General features: G+C 49.4%; 1 protein-coding gene across 1 annotated transcript in view; it reads left to right on the forward strand.

Moving 5' to 3' along the window:
* kcnh5b (potassium voltage-gated channel, subfamily H (eag-related), member 5b) overlaps positions 1-16,651 on the forward strand; it is a 43,948-nt gene that overhangs the window by 12,286 nt on the left and 15,011 nt on the right. The window contains exons 6-7 of the mRNA XM_056589787.1: positions 7,946-8,074; positions 8,597-8,793. Of these exons, the coding sequence (XP_056445762.1) occupies positions 7,946-8,074; positions 8,597-8,793 (326 nt within the window). The remainder of the gene's footprint in view (positions 1-7,945; positions 8,075-8,596; positions 8,794-16,651) is intronic.

The raw sequence follows: 16,651 nt of genomic DNA on the forward strand, positions 1-16,651 counted from the left end.
TCGTTCCCCTCTCTTCTCCTTCTCCTCTCCTCCCCCCCTACTCTTCATCTCCTACCCCTTCCACCTCCTCCTCCTCACTCCCCTCTAATCCCTTTACTCTCCCCTCCTCATCTCTCTTCCACCCTCTCCTCCCTCCCCCTCTCCCTCCCTCCCCCTCTCCCTCGCCCTCTCCCTCCCCCGCCTCTCTGTATTCTATATAATACGTTGTATATTGTGTGGTTCCGTGCGTGTGTGCGTGTATTGTTGTCATTGTTTCATTGTTGGTGTGCACGTTAGTATGAACGTGTGTGCGTGTCTGCTTGTGTGTGTCCCCCTCAAACTGCAGCCTTATTAAGTTTCCAATCTCAGCCACTTGCAAATCCAGGAGAGAGGGAGAGAGGGAGGGAGGGAGGGAGGGAGGGGAAGAGAGGGAGGGAGGGAGGGGGAGGGAGAGAGAGGGAGGGAGACATGGAGAGAGAGAGAGCGAGTCAGACAGTGCCTCTGTATTTCCGAAAGTTTCTCAATCAAACCTCTGTTCCTTCAGAGAGTTTAATCATTCTGTACCCGCTGGTAAGATTCAGAGTCTTTCCAAATGGAAATAACACTGGCTGGCTCTATATATACACTCATAACCCCTCACAGAGTTGATTCCAGCGACATTAACTCATTCATTGTTGCTAATCAAGATATTATTAATTTGCTTTTCGGTTGCCTGGGCCGGAACCAGAATAAGAGGCACAAAAGCTTCGGCGAGGAGGTGCTACATTTAGTCCCAGCGTTCCCCAGACCTGGATGCCAGGAAAGAGGCGTTCTTTTGGTTATTACCTTTTTTGCTGTTTCTTGGTTCGATATCCAGAAAAGCCCAGCAGAGTGAGTGAGTGAGAGTGACTTTTGGTGGATTATATTCAGAGCCGACCAGGGTGTAACTATGGGCGCTGTTACATGCTGCTCCATAACTCTCGCTGAGTGAGTCGTGTTGGAGTATGTTCAGAGCAGACCAGTCTGTAACTATGGGCGCTGTTAAAAGCTGCTCCTTAACTCTCACTGTAGTGAGTTGTGGTGGAGTATGTTCAGAGCAGACCAGGGTGTAACTCTGGGGGCTGTCAGTGTTACATTCTGCTCCTAAGCTCTCACTGGGTGAGTTGTGGTGGAGTAAGTTCAGAGCAGACCAGGGTTTAACTATGGGGGCTTTCGTTACATGCTGCTCCCTAACTCTCACTGAAGTGAGTTGTGATGTCCCAGTGAGTTTCCCACTGAACACGTTAGACCTCCTCGTTTTAGCTAATTGATACTAGTGTTGCTAATTTGCTGCGAAAAAAATGGATGAAATTGGTTGCTATGTCTACTGTTACCCAGGTAACTGCTTGCTAGTTTGGAATAACATGTGTGCCAGAAGCACACAGACATGCACAGAACTATACAAGCACACAGAAATGAACAGACACACACACATACACAGACACGCACACACACACGCACACATAGGCACACACGCACACACACACACACACACACACACACACACACACACCCCCAAACACTCGTTAAACATAGTAGAATTAAAACACTTGCTGGGTTTGCTCAACAGTTTTTGGAACTGAATTGTGTCTGCGCCATGAATGGTGGGATACCAGCATGTTTGTGAAGCAAACAAAAAATAATTTACATGCAAACGTTTGGGACATTAGGTATCAACTGTAGTGTTTGTTTGAGATCGACTGATCTCTGTATAACCTGCCCTGGCAATTAAAATGCTACTCTGAATTGTAAGAAGCAACAATTTTCCCCGCGTTATTTATCCAAATCAACAAACATACCCAGACACATACACAGACCCAGGAGGGCAGTCCGACCGGGGACACTGAGGCCGGGGTCCAGGGTGTGTAGAACCGGGTCTGGTTGGAGTGGAACCTAATCCACTCACCTGATACCCTAGCGAGCTCAAACAGCAGGGGGTCATTCCTGTCAATCACAAGCCGCTGATATAACCAATTAGCACACTTGCAATCGGGGAGCAGGAAGGGCGACGGGGAGTTAATGACTAATTAGTGGAATGGGATATCAGAGTTTGGTGGGAGATAAAAGAGGGCTGAGAAATATACCTTGATAGTCAAGATTCATCTTCCCTCGGTAGCAATGTCTTTATGTAGCGAGACACTATCGTTACCACCAGTTTTATCCTCAAAAGCCTATTGATACGCAACACATCGACTGCTTTGAGTCATTGAGCAGACATCTGCAATCAAAGCGGTTCACGAGCTAGAAGAACGTTCGAAGAACACAGAGTGGAGTGACTCTGAATCATCCGGCGTGACCTAGTTCCTAAAAGTGTGATTTCTGCTTTCTGAGACCTGAATTTAGAAAAGTGCATCTTCGTTTAAAAGTCAGATGGCCGATACGAAGATGTGCACTGTAAACACCAGAACTAGTACCACCACACTAGTCTGTGGAGGTTTATGTCGTTGTTGTTGCTGCTGTTCAAGTTCCACTCGAAGGGGGAAGAAGTATTCAATATTATTCTACGTTTCTCATGGTTATCCAAACCTCCCAGCAAATGCACTTGACTTCCATCCCTCCATCTTGATCCAGAGAGTTTAGGAACTCGAGATCTGCGTTTTCATGTGCCAAAATCCTTCAGTCCACCATCTTGTCTTTACACCTGTGTTCTGCATCCAAGCCCAAAGATCTGCGTTTCTCCGTCTCGTGGAGTTAATGACGTCGCGGAGAGCCCCATCTCCCCTCCCTCCTTCTCCCGGTTTATTTATTGATGGTCTAATGGCCCACCCCCACCAAAGCCCTCAGTCGCCTCCCATCTTGTTTTTCAGGAGACGCAGGGTGGATTAATCTCTTTATCCATAATTCATGACTGGTTATGAGACAGGGACTTAAAGCGGGCTTTTCTATTCACACAGCAATATGTTCTGGCCCGGTGAGCTGACGCACCTTTTGGTTCGCAGTGCTGCGCGGGCAGCCCTGTAATTAGTGCTGAGCCGATAGCCTTGTGCGCTAGCTTTGCCGTCAGTGCTATGGTTAGAGCTGAGCGGTTAGAGCTGAGCGGCTAGCGCTTAAAAGTGTTAAGGTGCGGCCACACCAGACGCGTACCTCGCGTACCTCGCGTATAAAATCGCCATTTTTTCCATAGGGAACCATTGGTTTACGCGCGTATGATACGCGTACACGCGTTACTTGCGTATAAGCAACATTTTACTCGCGTTAGGGGCGTATGAGGCGCGTATATATACGCGCGTACATACGCGCATACCCGAGGAGTTAAAAAAATTGAACTTTTTACGCTCATACGCGCCGCAATAGCCAATCAGCGTTGAGCTTGACCCGACGTCACTGGCAGAGAGTAGTGAGCTTGGACAGAAGCATACGGCCGACATCTTTCTTTATTCTGTGTGGAAATAGTAACATAGTTACGCCATTAAATGCTTTTATGGAAACATTTTTAGCGAGAAATGTGCATTTTACTTTCATAATGTTCGCTCGGTGAATGTGAAGGATGTTTGGTTTGATAGTTATGACGAAGAGGGAACGCTCCGTTCACTTACATCGACAGTCTCTGGTTACTAAGCAACCTCAACGTCTTGGCGGACTATATATCTGCTGATCAACACTACGAATGCTGGAAACACACCAGACACACCATGTGAAGTTATTTAACCCGATTATTGTTATTTATATCCGAGATTATTTAATCTAACCCGATCTAAACTCTATCACCCAAACACGGCGGCGTTTGGGTTTCCTACCTCGGACTCCAGCGCAGCCATGTCCATGGCAGCCACGGCCGGCAACTTTCTTTATTCTGGGTGGAAATAGTAACATAGTTACGCCATTAAATGCGTTTATGGAAACATTTCTAGCGAGAAATGTGCATTTTACTTTCATAATGTTCGCTCGGTGAATGTGAAGGATGTTTGGTTTGATAGTTATGACGAAGAGTGAACGCTCCGTTCACTTGCATGGACAGAGTCTCTGATTGCTAAGCAACCTCAACGTCTTGGCAGACTATATATCTGCTGATCAACACTACGAATGCTGGAAACACACCAGACACACCATGTGAAGTTATTTAACCCGATTATTGTTATTTATATCCGAGATTATTTAATCTAACCCGATCCAAACTCTATCATCCACCCAAACATGGCGGCGTTTGGGTTTCCTTCCTCGGACTCCTAAATCCAGCGCAGCCACAGGCTGGGGGGGGGGGAGTTTTAGTTGTTAGCGCCAATTCTGGCACTGAGTGGTAAGCGCTGACTTGTTAGCACCAAGCGGTTAGAGCTTAGTTGTTAGCACCATGGCTAGCACTGAGTGGTTAGCACTGACTTGTTAGCACCAAGCGGTTAGAGCATAGTTGTTAGCGCCATGGCTAGCACTGAGTGGTAAGCACTGAGCGGTTCAAGCTGAATGGCTAGCGAAAAGAGGTGTACCACGCTAACAGTCAAGAGACACGGAAACAACCGAGATTACCGTCACCTTGGGGCCTCTGGTGTGTTTAGGCGTGCTACTAGTTACTTTGAGTAGCATGCTTTGAGTAGCATGCCTCTAGTACTCACAGTGGCATCATACCGAGGAGCCTGGAACACATTTAATTATTGAAAGCGTCAACTCATTTTAGTTTGGTGTTTCATGGTTTTAATGTATTTTTTGGTACTTTCCCAATTATTGATGTGTCGGATAGGGATTATTTATGACCAATAGCAAATATCAAATACAAATCTTGCTAAATCCATTGGAGGGATAAAATGATTAAACTGAATCTTTCTTGTGTTGTTTATGTACTTACAATCATGTTCAAAGGCAGGGAACCCTGGATAAGGAAAATGAAAGTGGACCTTTAATACAAACCAAAGGTCCCTCCGGACGCCCTCATCTATCTGATGATTACATAACGTCAGCGTGGAGCAACAGTCAGACCTCACAGGGCACGCGCCGGGCTGCAGCCCAATGCAATCCCTCCTCCTCCTCCTCCTCCTCCTCCTCCTCCTCCTCCTCCTCCTCCTCCTCGTCCGCCGACTCTCCTCCTCGTCCGCCGACTCTCCTCCTCCTCCTCCTCCTCCTCCTCCTCTTCCGCCGACTCTCCTTCACCATCCCCTGCTCCTCCTCTTCCGATTCATCCTCCTTCTCCACCTCCTCCCCTCTCTCCTTCTCGTCCTCCTCCTCCTCTCCGTGTTCCTCCCTCCCTGTCTCCTCCTCCCCCATCCCCTCTTCCCTTCTCCTCCCCTTGCCTCCTCCCCCTCTCTCCTTCCCCACCCCGGCTCCTTCTCTACTGATATCTCCACCTCCTCCCCTGTCTCCTTCTCCTCCTCCCCCTCTCTCCTCCTCCCCCTCCTTTCTCCCCCTCCCCTCCTCCTCCTCCCCCTCCCCTCCCCCTCTCTCCCCCTCCTTTCTCCCCCTCCTCCTCCTCCTCCTCCTCCACCTCCTACTCCATCACTGTAACTAGCGGCCGTCTGCTACAGCGTGTGTTAGTGGTGGTGTCCGGGCTGCGATAAGGACCAGTATTACTACGGCAGGTTTTCAGTCACGGCACCAACCAACAGAGCACACGTCCACCCACCCTAACCTCCACCTTTCTGGTGCTGGTGTGTGTGTGTGTGTGTGTGTGTGTGTGTGTGTGTGTGTGTGTGTGTGTGTGTGTGTGTGTGTGTGTGTGTGTGTGTGTGTGTGTGTGTGTGTGTGTGTGTGTGTGTGTGTGTGTGTGTGTGTGTTCGGGGGCGGGGGGAGGGGGGGGGGGGGGTTCAGGTGATATCCCGGCAGGCTTGCATGACATCCCTCAGCCCCGGTCTGTAATTGGCCAGAAGCTCCACCACCACTAGGGACCTCATCGCAGGCGAGGCCTGCTGTCGGAGCTCATGTTGGGGGTGGGCGGGGGGGGGGGGGGGGTGGTGCGGCCGCAGCGACGGCCCCCAGGGAGGTGTGGAGAACCAGAGTGGTGACGAGATAGAGACCATATTCAACTCCCTTCCTCCACACTCACACAGCTCAGGGGCAGGTGCTGATGCTGCTGCTGTTGTCGGGGTTAGGGTTAGTCGAGCCAAGCTCTGTTTTTTAGCAGCAGGCTGACGCCCCGGAGCCGCTTGTTGTGAGGACCCCGCTAACCCCGTCCGGCCCCCGGAGAACCTCTTCACACCGCTTCCTTCCTCTGGGGGGGCTCGACGGCGCGTTGGCCCCGAAGGAGAGACCGGAGGCTCCGACGGCAAACCAGTGGGGCCTCGGACCCCGACACGCTCGTCGCCCGTCCCCCTCAGCCTACCTATAGCTCACACACACGCACGACACACGCATACACCCTCACACACACAAACACACACAAACACACACACGCACGACACACGCATACACCCTCACACACACAAACACACACAAACACACACACGCACAACACACGCATACACACACAAACACACACACGCACTTATACTCACACCCTCATGTACAAACACACACACACTCACACACACACACACACACACACACCAACAGACACACGCACTTATACTCACACCCTCATCTACAAACACACACACCCTCACACACACTCGTACTCACACGCAGTCTCTCACACACACACCCTCACAAGAAGTTATATTCACACACACACTCAAATACACACTCACTCACACACACACACCCCCTCACAAACACATCGTACTCACATGCACGCTCGCAGGAACGCACACGCACACACAAATTCACTCACTCACTCACTCACTCACTCACTCACTCACTCACTCACTCACTCACTCACTCACTCGCTGTGTGGCTGACAGTCCACTCAGTCGGTAACTCTCTCCCTCTTCACTGTCAGTCTGAGAGGGACCCAGGTCTTCCACGGGCACCTTCCTATTGGCTCACGACCGGGTCGGCCGTCGGACAAACAGGAAGTGGGGACGCGCGCCATATATCCGTGTCGTCGGCGCACGCCACCCTCGCGGCGGTCGATCCGCCCGCCGCTTTGTTTCTGATGAGTCACGCCGCCGGGGTGGGGGGGAGACGGCGCATCTAATGGCGGCGTTGCCATGGCGATTCTCGCACCACGACGTTCGGACGGGGGGCTTTCATCTGTTGCCGGCGGCGATCATTAGCGATGGGAGCTGGCTCTGCATCAGTCGTGGGGCCCAGATGGCCGGGGCCCCCGCCGGTGATGAGCCGAGAGCCCCGTGTTTACCGGGGGGCGGGGCCGAACGCTCAGCTCCCCTCGGGGGGGGGGGAGGGAGGGCGGGGCCGCCGGGGCGCCTCGAATCTCTCCGCTGCTGCTTCCATTCATGTCACCCGATCGTCTTCACGTCTTCATCTCCCGAAGCTCTTCACGAGCAGCACAGCCTCGTGTCATCATCGCAGGTCGGAACAGAACCACATCCCGTGTTGTAAGGGACGCGGTATCGGGGATTACACTCTCTCTTTGAGCTCCCCCTCCCTCCAAGGGAAGGTGGGTGGACGGGGGGTCGGCGTGTGTGCGCTTGTGTGCGTGTGTGTTTTGGCTTGCTTGCTTCGGAAAATCGCACCATGAACATGTCAACCAATCCCACGGCTGGTCTGCTCACTGCTCCACCAATCAAACGATCAGAAGGTCTAACTAGCCCTGTATCCCATCTCCCTTCTCCCCTCTTCCCACCTGCTGCCGTCACCTCCGTGAATCTCTGATCATCACGAGAGGAAGGAGCTGGCTCTGTTGCTAAGGACCAGGGCCAGGTTGGACTGTTGCTAGGGACAGCGGATTAAAGCAGACCTCTTTAATCGCACACAGAGTGAGGCAGTGTCAGACCTCTAACCTGACAGTGAGGCAGTGTCAGACCTCTAACCTCACACTGAGGCAGTGTCAGACCTCTAACCTCACAGTGAGGCAGCATTAGACGTCTAACCTCACACTGAGGCAGTGTCAGACCTCTAACCTCACACTGAGGCAGTATTAGACCTCTAACCTCACACTGAGGCAGTGTCAGACCTCTAACCTCAGTGAGGCAGTGTCAGACCTCTAACCTCACACTGAGGCAGTGTCAGACCTCTAACCTCACACTGAGGCAGTGTCAGACCTCTAACCTCACACTGAGGCAGTGTCAGACCTCTAACCTCACACCGAGGCAGTGTCAGACCTCTAACCTCACACCGAGGAGGTATCAGACCTCCACAGTATGCAGTATTCTTTTTCCTCTGATTGGTTGCAATTCTCGATTGGTCGTTTGTTTATTAGCTTCTATTTGATTCACTGTTGTTTAATTGGCTTCTCTTTGATTCGCTGTTCTAAACTTGACTGGTCTTTGATTGGCCGTCGAATGCAATTAGACCCGCTCTGAATCATTTGATCGACGGGTCTTTATCACAGCTAGTCTTCCCTTTCTCACAGCGTCAGTCTGACACTCATCACTGTGAGTCTGTATGATGAAAGACTAACGTTAACACTGTGATAAAGGTCTTTCCGATCGTCACTATGTTAAAGGTCATAAACACAGAAATAAACCTGAGCTTTAAAACTCCCCAACCTCCTCCTCTCTCTCTTTCTCCCCCCTCCCTCTCGGTCTCTCTCTCCCTCTCACCCCTCCTCTCTCTCTCTCTCTCCCTCTCACCCCTCCTCTCGCTCTCGCTCTCGCTCCCTCCCCCCTCTCCCCAGGTAAAGGTGATGTGTTTGGAGATGTGTTCTGGAAGGAGACCACCCTGGCCCATGCGTGTGCCAACGTGCGTGCGCTGACCTACTGCGACCTGCACGTCATCAAGAGGGAGGCGCTGCTCAAGGTGCTCGACTTCTACACCGCCTTCGCCAACTCCTTCTCCCGCAACCTCATCCTCACCTGCAACCTCCGCAAGCGGGTAGGACGCACACACACACACACACACACACACAAAGTCACAAACACACACACTCACACAAAGTCACAGACACACACACTGACCTCTAGATGGTCTTTAAATGGTCTACAGCAGGGATGGGCAACTGGCGGCCCGCGTCCTCACTCAGTGCGGCCCGCATCCTCACTCAGTCAGGCCCGCACATAATAATAATAATTTAAAAAAAAAAGAATAATAATAATTTATCGAGTTACAGAAAACTCGTTCAAGAAAGATGAGAAGAATTCATAGAATTCGAAGGAAAACCCATGCGTCTAGGTTGCTTAGAAGCGATATCAGTCATTAAAGATATCCACTTAAGTCGCCACTACAACTACTACAACTGCTTGTTGGGTTTGAGTTCATTGAGTTGTTGCACTTAATGTTGGGCCACTGTTTTTCAGTTTTTTGACTTCATTGAATGATGATGTATGTGAGCCCTTTGCACTGATAAAAATACTGACCATTCATGTGGCTGTTTGAGCATGGAAAACATGAAATGAATGTATGTTGGTTCAATTAACATACCGTACATAGGTTATGATTCTGGATGATTTTCTAGGTAATGGCCATCCCCAAAATGCACCAGAATACAGGAAATCATATCTACCAAATTCAAAATTGTGTAGCTTCTCTCAGCTCACGTTTAGTTGAAGTGTGCAGTCATGTGGCCCTCCGATGGTTATGATGAAAAATGTGGCCCTCTTTATCATGAAAGTTGCCCATCCCTGGTCTACAGAGAGTCTCTAGATGAGTCTACATATGGTCTATGGATTGTCTATATAGAGTCTCTAGATGAGTCTCTAGATGGTCTATAGAGAGTCTATAGATGGTCTACAGATGGTCTATAGATGGTCTATATAGAGTCTCTAGATGAGTCTCTAGATGGTCTATAGATGGTCTATAGATGGTTTACAGATGGTCTATATAGAGTCTCTAGATGAGTCTCTAGATCAGGGGTCTCAAACTCAAATTACCTGGGGGCCGCTGGAGGTAGAGTCTGGGTAAGGCTAGGCCACATCAAGTATTACACAGAAGAAAGTAGAACAACTGACCCAATCTAAGTTAATGATCGGGCTATAATTAGATCACGGTGGCTATGTAATCGCTGACAACAGGGGACATTTCATTGTCGTTGGTGGAAACCAGGACATTTTTTGCGTTCTTTGGCGTTTGACGGGACTCAGGACACGCAACTCAAAATTGTGACTGTCCCATCTGGTCACCCTATCACAAGTGATAAAAAAGCGTGGCAAGCGACTCAGCAAAAAATGTGCGTTTGACAACAACGCGCGGGCCGCACGAACACTAAACTTTGATGCCAAGTAGGGGGCCACAAAATATCATCCCGTGGGCCTCAATTGGCCCTCGGGCCGCGAGTTTGAGACCCCTGCTCTAGATGGTCTATAGAGAGTCTATAGATGGTTTACAGATGGTCTATAGATGGTCTATATAGAGTCTCTAGATGAGTCTCTAGATGGTCTATAGATGGTTTACAGATGGTCTATAGATGGTATACAGATGGTCTATAGATGTTCGGCTGTTTCTGGATGTTGGTGAATAATTCATGTTCCCTAACTGAAGCCTCATTAAATCCTCCTGACCTTTAGTCTCTAACACAGGGACCCCCCCCCCCACACACACACACCATGCTGGCAGGCAGGGAGTGTGTGTGTGTGTGTGTGTGTGTGTGTCGATGTGTGTGTGTGTGTGTGTGTGTGTGTGTGGATGTGTGTGTGTGTGTGTGTGTGTGTGTGTGTCGATGTGTGTGTGTGTGTGTGTGTGTGTGTGTGTGTGTGTGTGTGTGTGTGTGTGTTAGAGAGTGAATGATTGTGTGCATATGTTTTCCATAGATAAAGCAGAATGGCTAAAGACAAAATTGATGAGGTGGAAAATCTGTGTGCGTTTGTGTCTTAGTGTGTGTGTGTGATTGGAATATGTGTCTGTGTATGTCTGTATATACATGTGTGTGTGTCTGTTTGAAGTTTCATTGCTCCGTTTATTGTGTACTTTATGATAATAAAAGTGTGTGATCGAGTACCCTTTGGCAAGACCCAGCTGCACTCCACAAATATTGCCTATTAGCATTATTGAAATGTGCATAGGCACTGCAACTTGCAGGAGGACTGCAAGTTTATCAATGAGATGACGTCACAGGAGGCGGAGCCTGCACATCTGCCACTCCGGCCATAACGAGCTTTTAAATGATCACACCTTTCCCCTTAACGTGCCTTTAAATTATTGTATCATGCCGCAATTGGCAGGTGTCAAGGGTGCACTTTAAGTTAACTTTGATCAAGCGTTCGTATTTCTCTGGTTGTTTTTCGATTGGTCGTTCTTTAATTGGCTTCTCTCTGATTCGCTGTTCTAGACATGACAGGCCTCTGATTGGCCGTCATTCCGATCAGACACTGTCTGATTCATTTGTCCAACGCGCCATTGTTCTTGCTCTTATAATTGAGTGTCAAAAATATATTGTCAGGCAACAGCTATTTTCAAAAGATGAGTAGCGTCTAGTGATGTTGTGCCCCTTCTCATCTCTGCTCGTTATGTACCAGTATCACCACCAGCCTCTGGCCAGACAACACAGAGACTGGTGGAGGAGGAGGAGGAGGAGGAGGAGGAGGAGGAGGAGGAGGAGGAGGAGGAGGAGGAGGAGGAGGAGGAGAAGGAGTAGAGAGGAGGAGTAGGAAGGAGTAGAGAGGAGGGAAGGAATGGAGGAGAAGAGGTGGAGGTGGAGTCGAGGAGGAGTTTGGACAAGGGGAGGAAGTTGAGAGTAGAGGAGGAGTAGAGAGGAGTAGGGAGAAGCACTGGGGAGGAGTAGCACGGAGCAAAGGTGTCGAGGAGGAGAAGGGCAGGAAGAGAACCGTAGAGAGAAGGAGGAGTAGAGAGGGGAGTAGAGGAGAGGCAGGAGTGAGAAGTAAACAGGAGTAGGGGAGGAGGAGGAGAGTGGAGGAGGAGGGGACAGAAGGAGGGGAGGAGGAGGAGAGGGGGACAGAAGGAGGGGAGGAGGAGGAGGGAGGAGGAGCAGAGGGGGACAGAAGGAGGGGAGGTGGAGGGAGGAGGAGCAGAGGGGGACAGAAGGAGGGGAGGAGGAGGAGGGTGGAGGAGGAGGGGACAGAAGGAGGGGAGGAGGAGGGAGGAGGAGCAGAGGGGGACAGAAGGAGGGGTGTAGAGACACGGTCCGCCTGTAACTGTCTTGTCCTTCACATTATAAATAATAACCCTTCAGACAACCTGCGTCCCTAAGCACTTAACCACCGCTTCACCCTTTCATGATTCACCGTCTCCTTCTGTCTCTGTCTGTCATGCTGTCTCCCTCTGGTGTCAATGTCTCTCTCTCTCTCTCTCTCTCTCTCTCTCTCTCTCTCTCTCTCTCTCTCTCTCTCTCTCTGTCTCTCTGTCTCTCTGTCTCTCTCTCTCTCTCTCTCTCTCTCTCTCTCTCTCTCTCTCTGTCTCTCTGTCTCTCTGTCTCTCTCTCTCTCTCGCTCTGTCTCTCCTTCTCTCTCTGTCTCTCTGTCTCTCTGTCTCTCTCTCTCTCTCGCTCTGTCTCTCCTTCTCTCTCTGTCTCTCTGTCTCTCTGTCTCTCTCTCTCTCTCTCTCTCTTTCTCTTTCTCTTTCTCTTTCTCTGTCTCTCTCTCTCTCAGTCTGGGCCAATTCATAATCTCTTAAACTTAAACCAATTAAGACAACATAAAGAGATAGGCGCCTGGGAATAAATGAAAGGTATACCTTTACACGCCGAGTCTCCTATCTGTTGACAAGGGAGCCCACCGCGGCCAACGACCAATTACCGACCGCCTCTAATGCCTGTGTTCCTCACCATGCCGCGCGTATCCCTGATGAATACATTCCCCTCCATGCATTTCCCCGCTTCCTTCCCGGAATCCCTTGTTCCTCCTGCCTCCGAGTGGAAGCATCACAGATACACGACCTCTTTAGTGAACTGCACTCCCTGAGCTCGTTTCCTGAGCTCCCGCCGCTGGCTACCGGTTCAGTCTGCAGAGTCTCGACGCCGTTTGTTCCCGCTCTCTTTTGTTAATCAATGTGTAGCAGAAATGCTAAGGAGGATTTTAACGAGCCTCTGTGTGTTTGAATCCTCACCGCGGGCCCAGGGGCGGACAGGCAGCGGCAGCAGGCCTCTTTGACTTTGCTGGAGCCCCCGATCTGCTGGCTTAGTGTTTCTCAGTGCTTCTAAGGAGGCTCACAGCCACACCGGACCCACGAGCGGAGTCCCGGATACACCCGTGGTATACCTGCCTCGCTCCGCATTACGGCCCGGCTCTCTGGGCCGCGGCGCGTTCACTGGTTAGCAGACGCTTCGAAAAGGAACCGCTGCCGGTGGGAATAGCTTTCTAAGCTACGTTAAGGAAGTACACATTTATTGTGTGTCGCACAAATAGTGCTTAGAATTGAGGAGCATCTTGAAGCAAACCCACCTTTTCAAGATCGCTTTCACCAAATAACCTCCTCCCCTTCTCTCCCCGTCCTCCTTTTAACTATTCCTAGTTTTGTTTTCCTATTTTAGTTTTCTAGCGACCTATTTTATTTTATTCTATTTCATCTTTTTATCTTTTTACTTATATGTTCTTATTAAATTATTTTATTTTGTGTTCACTCCGTAAAGCATCTTTCAGTATTTAGAAAAGCTCTGTATAAGTTTAATATATTATTTTTATTATTATTATTATTATCTTATCCTGGCTCTCTTTGTTGTGTACGGGGAATGGGTTAACCTAGTGATTGTTCGTGCTTGGCCCTTGTTTCTATGAACAACCTTACTGTTCTGACAGGGATATATTGTGTCTCCTTCTTCTGACAAATGTACTTATTGTAAGTCGCTTTGGATAAAGGGTCTGCTAAATGCCCTTAATGTAAATGTACATTAAGGAGATGCTTTCATCTGAAGTGACTTAGAGTTGTTTTTTTGTGGGTTTGGACCCACAACCTATTTGTTCTGACACCTATAGTATATCTACTTATTAATAAAGACAGAAAGAAGCTGTGATGTCTCTCTGGATGTGTGACAAATATAATGCAACTAAATATATTATGAATATTAATAACTGCTTTGAGATAATATTCCTCCAACCACACTGATTATTATTTCATGGTCTATATTTTATTCAAGGTTTTGTATATTATTAATCTTTATCTTAACAAGACCTCATTAAGATAATTCTGTTAAGTTAAGTGGTTAGACCTTGTTAAGATAACGGATCATAAAAATACATACCATGCATGTAGGGGGAGAGAGGGAGAGAGGGAGAGAGAGAGGGAGAGAGGGAGAGAGGGAGAGAGAGAGGGAGAGAGGGAGAGAGGGAGAGATGTGAGCCTTAGTTCTAGAACGGAGTTTGGTTGTAAGGGCACTTTGACCTCCTCCTTTTCCTCATCTTCCTGTGTCCGCCTCCTCCTGTGTCTCGCCTCCTCCTCCTGTATCTCTGTGTTTCTCTGGTCTTCCGGCTCCTCTTCAGTGGGAAAGACGTCCAACGCTGTCATGAGCCAACCGTGGAACGTGTCGGAGAGCGCTCAGCCGGCTCTGTTCATTATCTGTCGGGATTAAAGCAAGCATGGAGGGTTGGTGCTCCCTCTCTCTCCTCTCTCTCTCTCTCGCTCGCTCTCTCTCTCTCTGTCATTCAACAAACATGACAGATAAATAAATAGGAAATGAGTAAGATGGCTGACTGTATTCAAGGCATGCTGCCCGCGCTGAAGGGTGTGTGTGTGTGTGTGTGTGTGTGTGTGTGTGTGTGTGTGTGTGTGTGTGTGTGTGTGTGTGTGTGTGTGTGTGTGTGTGTGTGTGTGTGTGTGTGTGTGTGTGTCTCTGGCAGGCTTGGATGTGTTGCTGGACCCACAAACCCACCTTCACCCCTCGCCCAGCTGTCATATCAGACCATCACACGTTTGCCTTATGGGGACATGTGTGTATGTGTGTGTGTGTGAGAGAGAGAGAGAGCCACACACACTGTGAATGTGTGAGAGCGAGAGCAATAATGTGGAGCGACATAGAAATATTGCCAATCTTTATATATGTATCTTTATATATATATATATATATACTACTCTATTTAAACAAACATGCCCACAGTCCCATGCCACAATACTGTCTCCTCTCCTTGTGTCTAACTACCCTGTCCATGTTAAACTGTAGTTAACTACCCGGGCCCTGTAGCCCTGTAGTTAACTCACTCTAACTACCCTGTCCATGTTAAGCTGTAGTTATCTCCCTCTCTAAATACCCGGTCCATGTTAAGCTGTAGTTAACTCACTTTAACTACCCAGTCCCTCTAGACCTGTAGTTAACTCACCCTAACTACCCGGTCCATGTTAAGCTGTAGTTAACTCACTCTCACTACCCGGTCCATGTTAAGCTGTAGTTAACTCACTTTAACTATCCGGTCCCTCTAGACCTGTAGTTAACTCACCCTAACTACCTGGTCCATGTTAAGCTGTAGTTAACTCACTCTAACTACCCGGTCCTTCTAGACCTGTAGTTAACTCACTCTAACTACCCGGTCCATGTTATGCTGTAGTTAACTCACTTTAACTACCCGGTCCCTCTAGACCTGTAGTTAACTCACTCTAACTACCCGGTCCATGTTAAGCTGTAGTTAACTCACTCTAACTACCCGGTCCTTCTAGACCTGTAGTTAACTCACCCTAACTACCCGGTCCATGTTAAGCTTTAGTAGACCTTCAAGGCTCAACTACCCTAGAGGAGGTTAATATTTGTTAATTGTGTGCATGTGTGTGCGGGCGTGTTTGTGTGTGCGTGCATGTGGGTGCGTGTGTGTGGCCATGCATGTGTGTGGGCTTGCTTGTGCGTGCGTGTGTGGCATGCACGTGCGTGTGTGTGTGGCAGTGCATGTGCGTGTGTGTGGGCGTGCATGTGTGTGTGTGTGTGTGCATGTGTGCGTGCGTGTGTGTCCCACTAGCTGTTGTTTCTCCGACCAGAGCAGGATCAACTCCTTGTTGTTTTGGGGCTGCGTTCAGAGCTGCTAAATATAGAAGCCAGAGCCTAGCTGGTGGCTAGCCGCGGTCCCACGCCGCCGAGCTAAACCCCTCCTGGGGGGCTCCCCCCGGCCCCCCAGGAGGGGAGATCTGCCCCCATAATGAACGCATCGGTACATGGTTGAAGATGATACACGTGGAACACATAGGACCGGCCTGCAGGGTCTGAGAGAGAGAGAGAGAGAGAGAGAGAGAGAGAGAGAGAGAGAGAGAGAGAGAGAGAGAGAGAGAGAGAGAGAGAGAGAGAGAGAGAGAGAGAGAGAGAGAGAGAGAGAGAGAGAGAGAGAGAGCCCACGGCAGTAGAGAACAGTATGGATATTGTAGAGATCCGTAGAAATAGAGTAGAGTAGAGATACAGTCGATAGCAGTCGACACCAATCCAGATACAGTAGAGGATGTACATTTCTCTTTCCCCTGACTGCTCACACAGCTCTGCGCCGTGGATATTAAAACATCCTTTTATGTGTCAGATGCTTCCTCTGAAGCAACGCCATCCAAAAATAGAACTGAAACCAATGTTTAGTTATTTCTAAGGTCTGGTTCGTCATTAAGGACACAAACCCCCTCCGAGTGAATTCATAATTACCATGACAACCCCCACCCCCATAGTGTGCACCGTAACACGGTGGCAGCCCGGCCCGGTCTGATGCGTTCTGCGTCTCTCGCACCGATTTCAATTCCACTTCCCGTCAGCTCTCCGCCACTCTCCGCTGTTTCTGTGTCGAGGTTTCCGTGCCGCTCCTACCTTAGTAATGAACAGGAGTGTGTGTGTGTGTGTGTGTGTGTGTGTGTGTGTGTGTGTGTGTGTGTGTGTGTGTGTGTGTGTGTG

The sequence above is a fragment of the Gadus chalcogrammus genome, chromosome 5 (genome assembly GCF_026213295.1).
Source record: "Gadus chalcogrammus isolate NIFS_2021 chromosome 5, NIFS_Gcha_1.0, whole genome shotgun sequence".
Lineage (NCBI taxonomy): Eukaryota > Metazoa > Chordata > Actinopteri > Gadiformes > Gadidae > Gadus > Gadus chalcogrammus.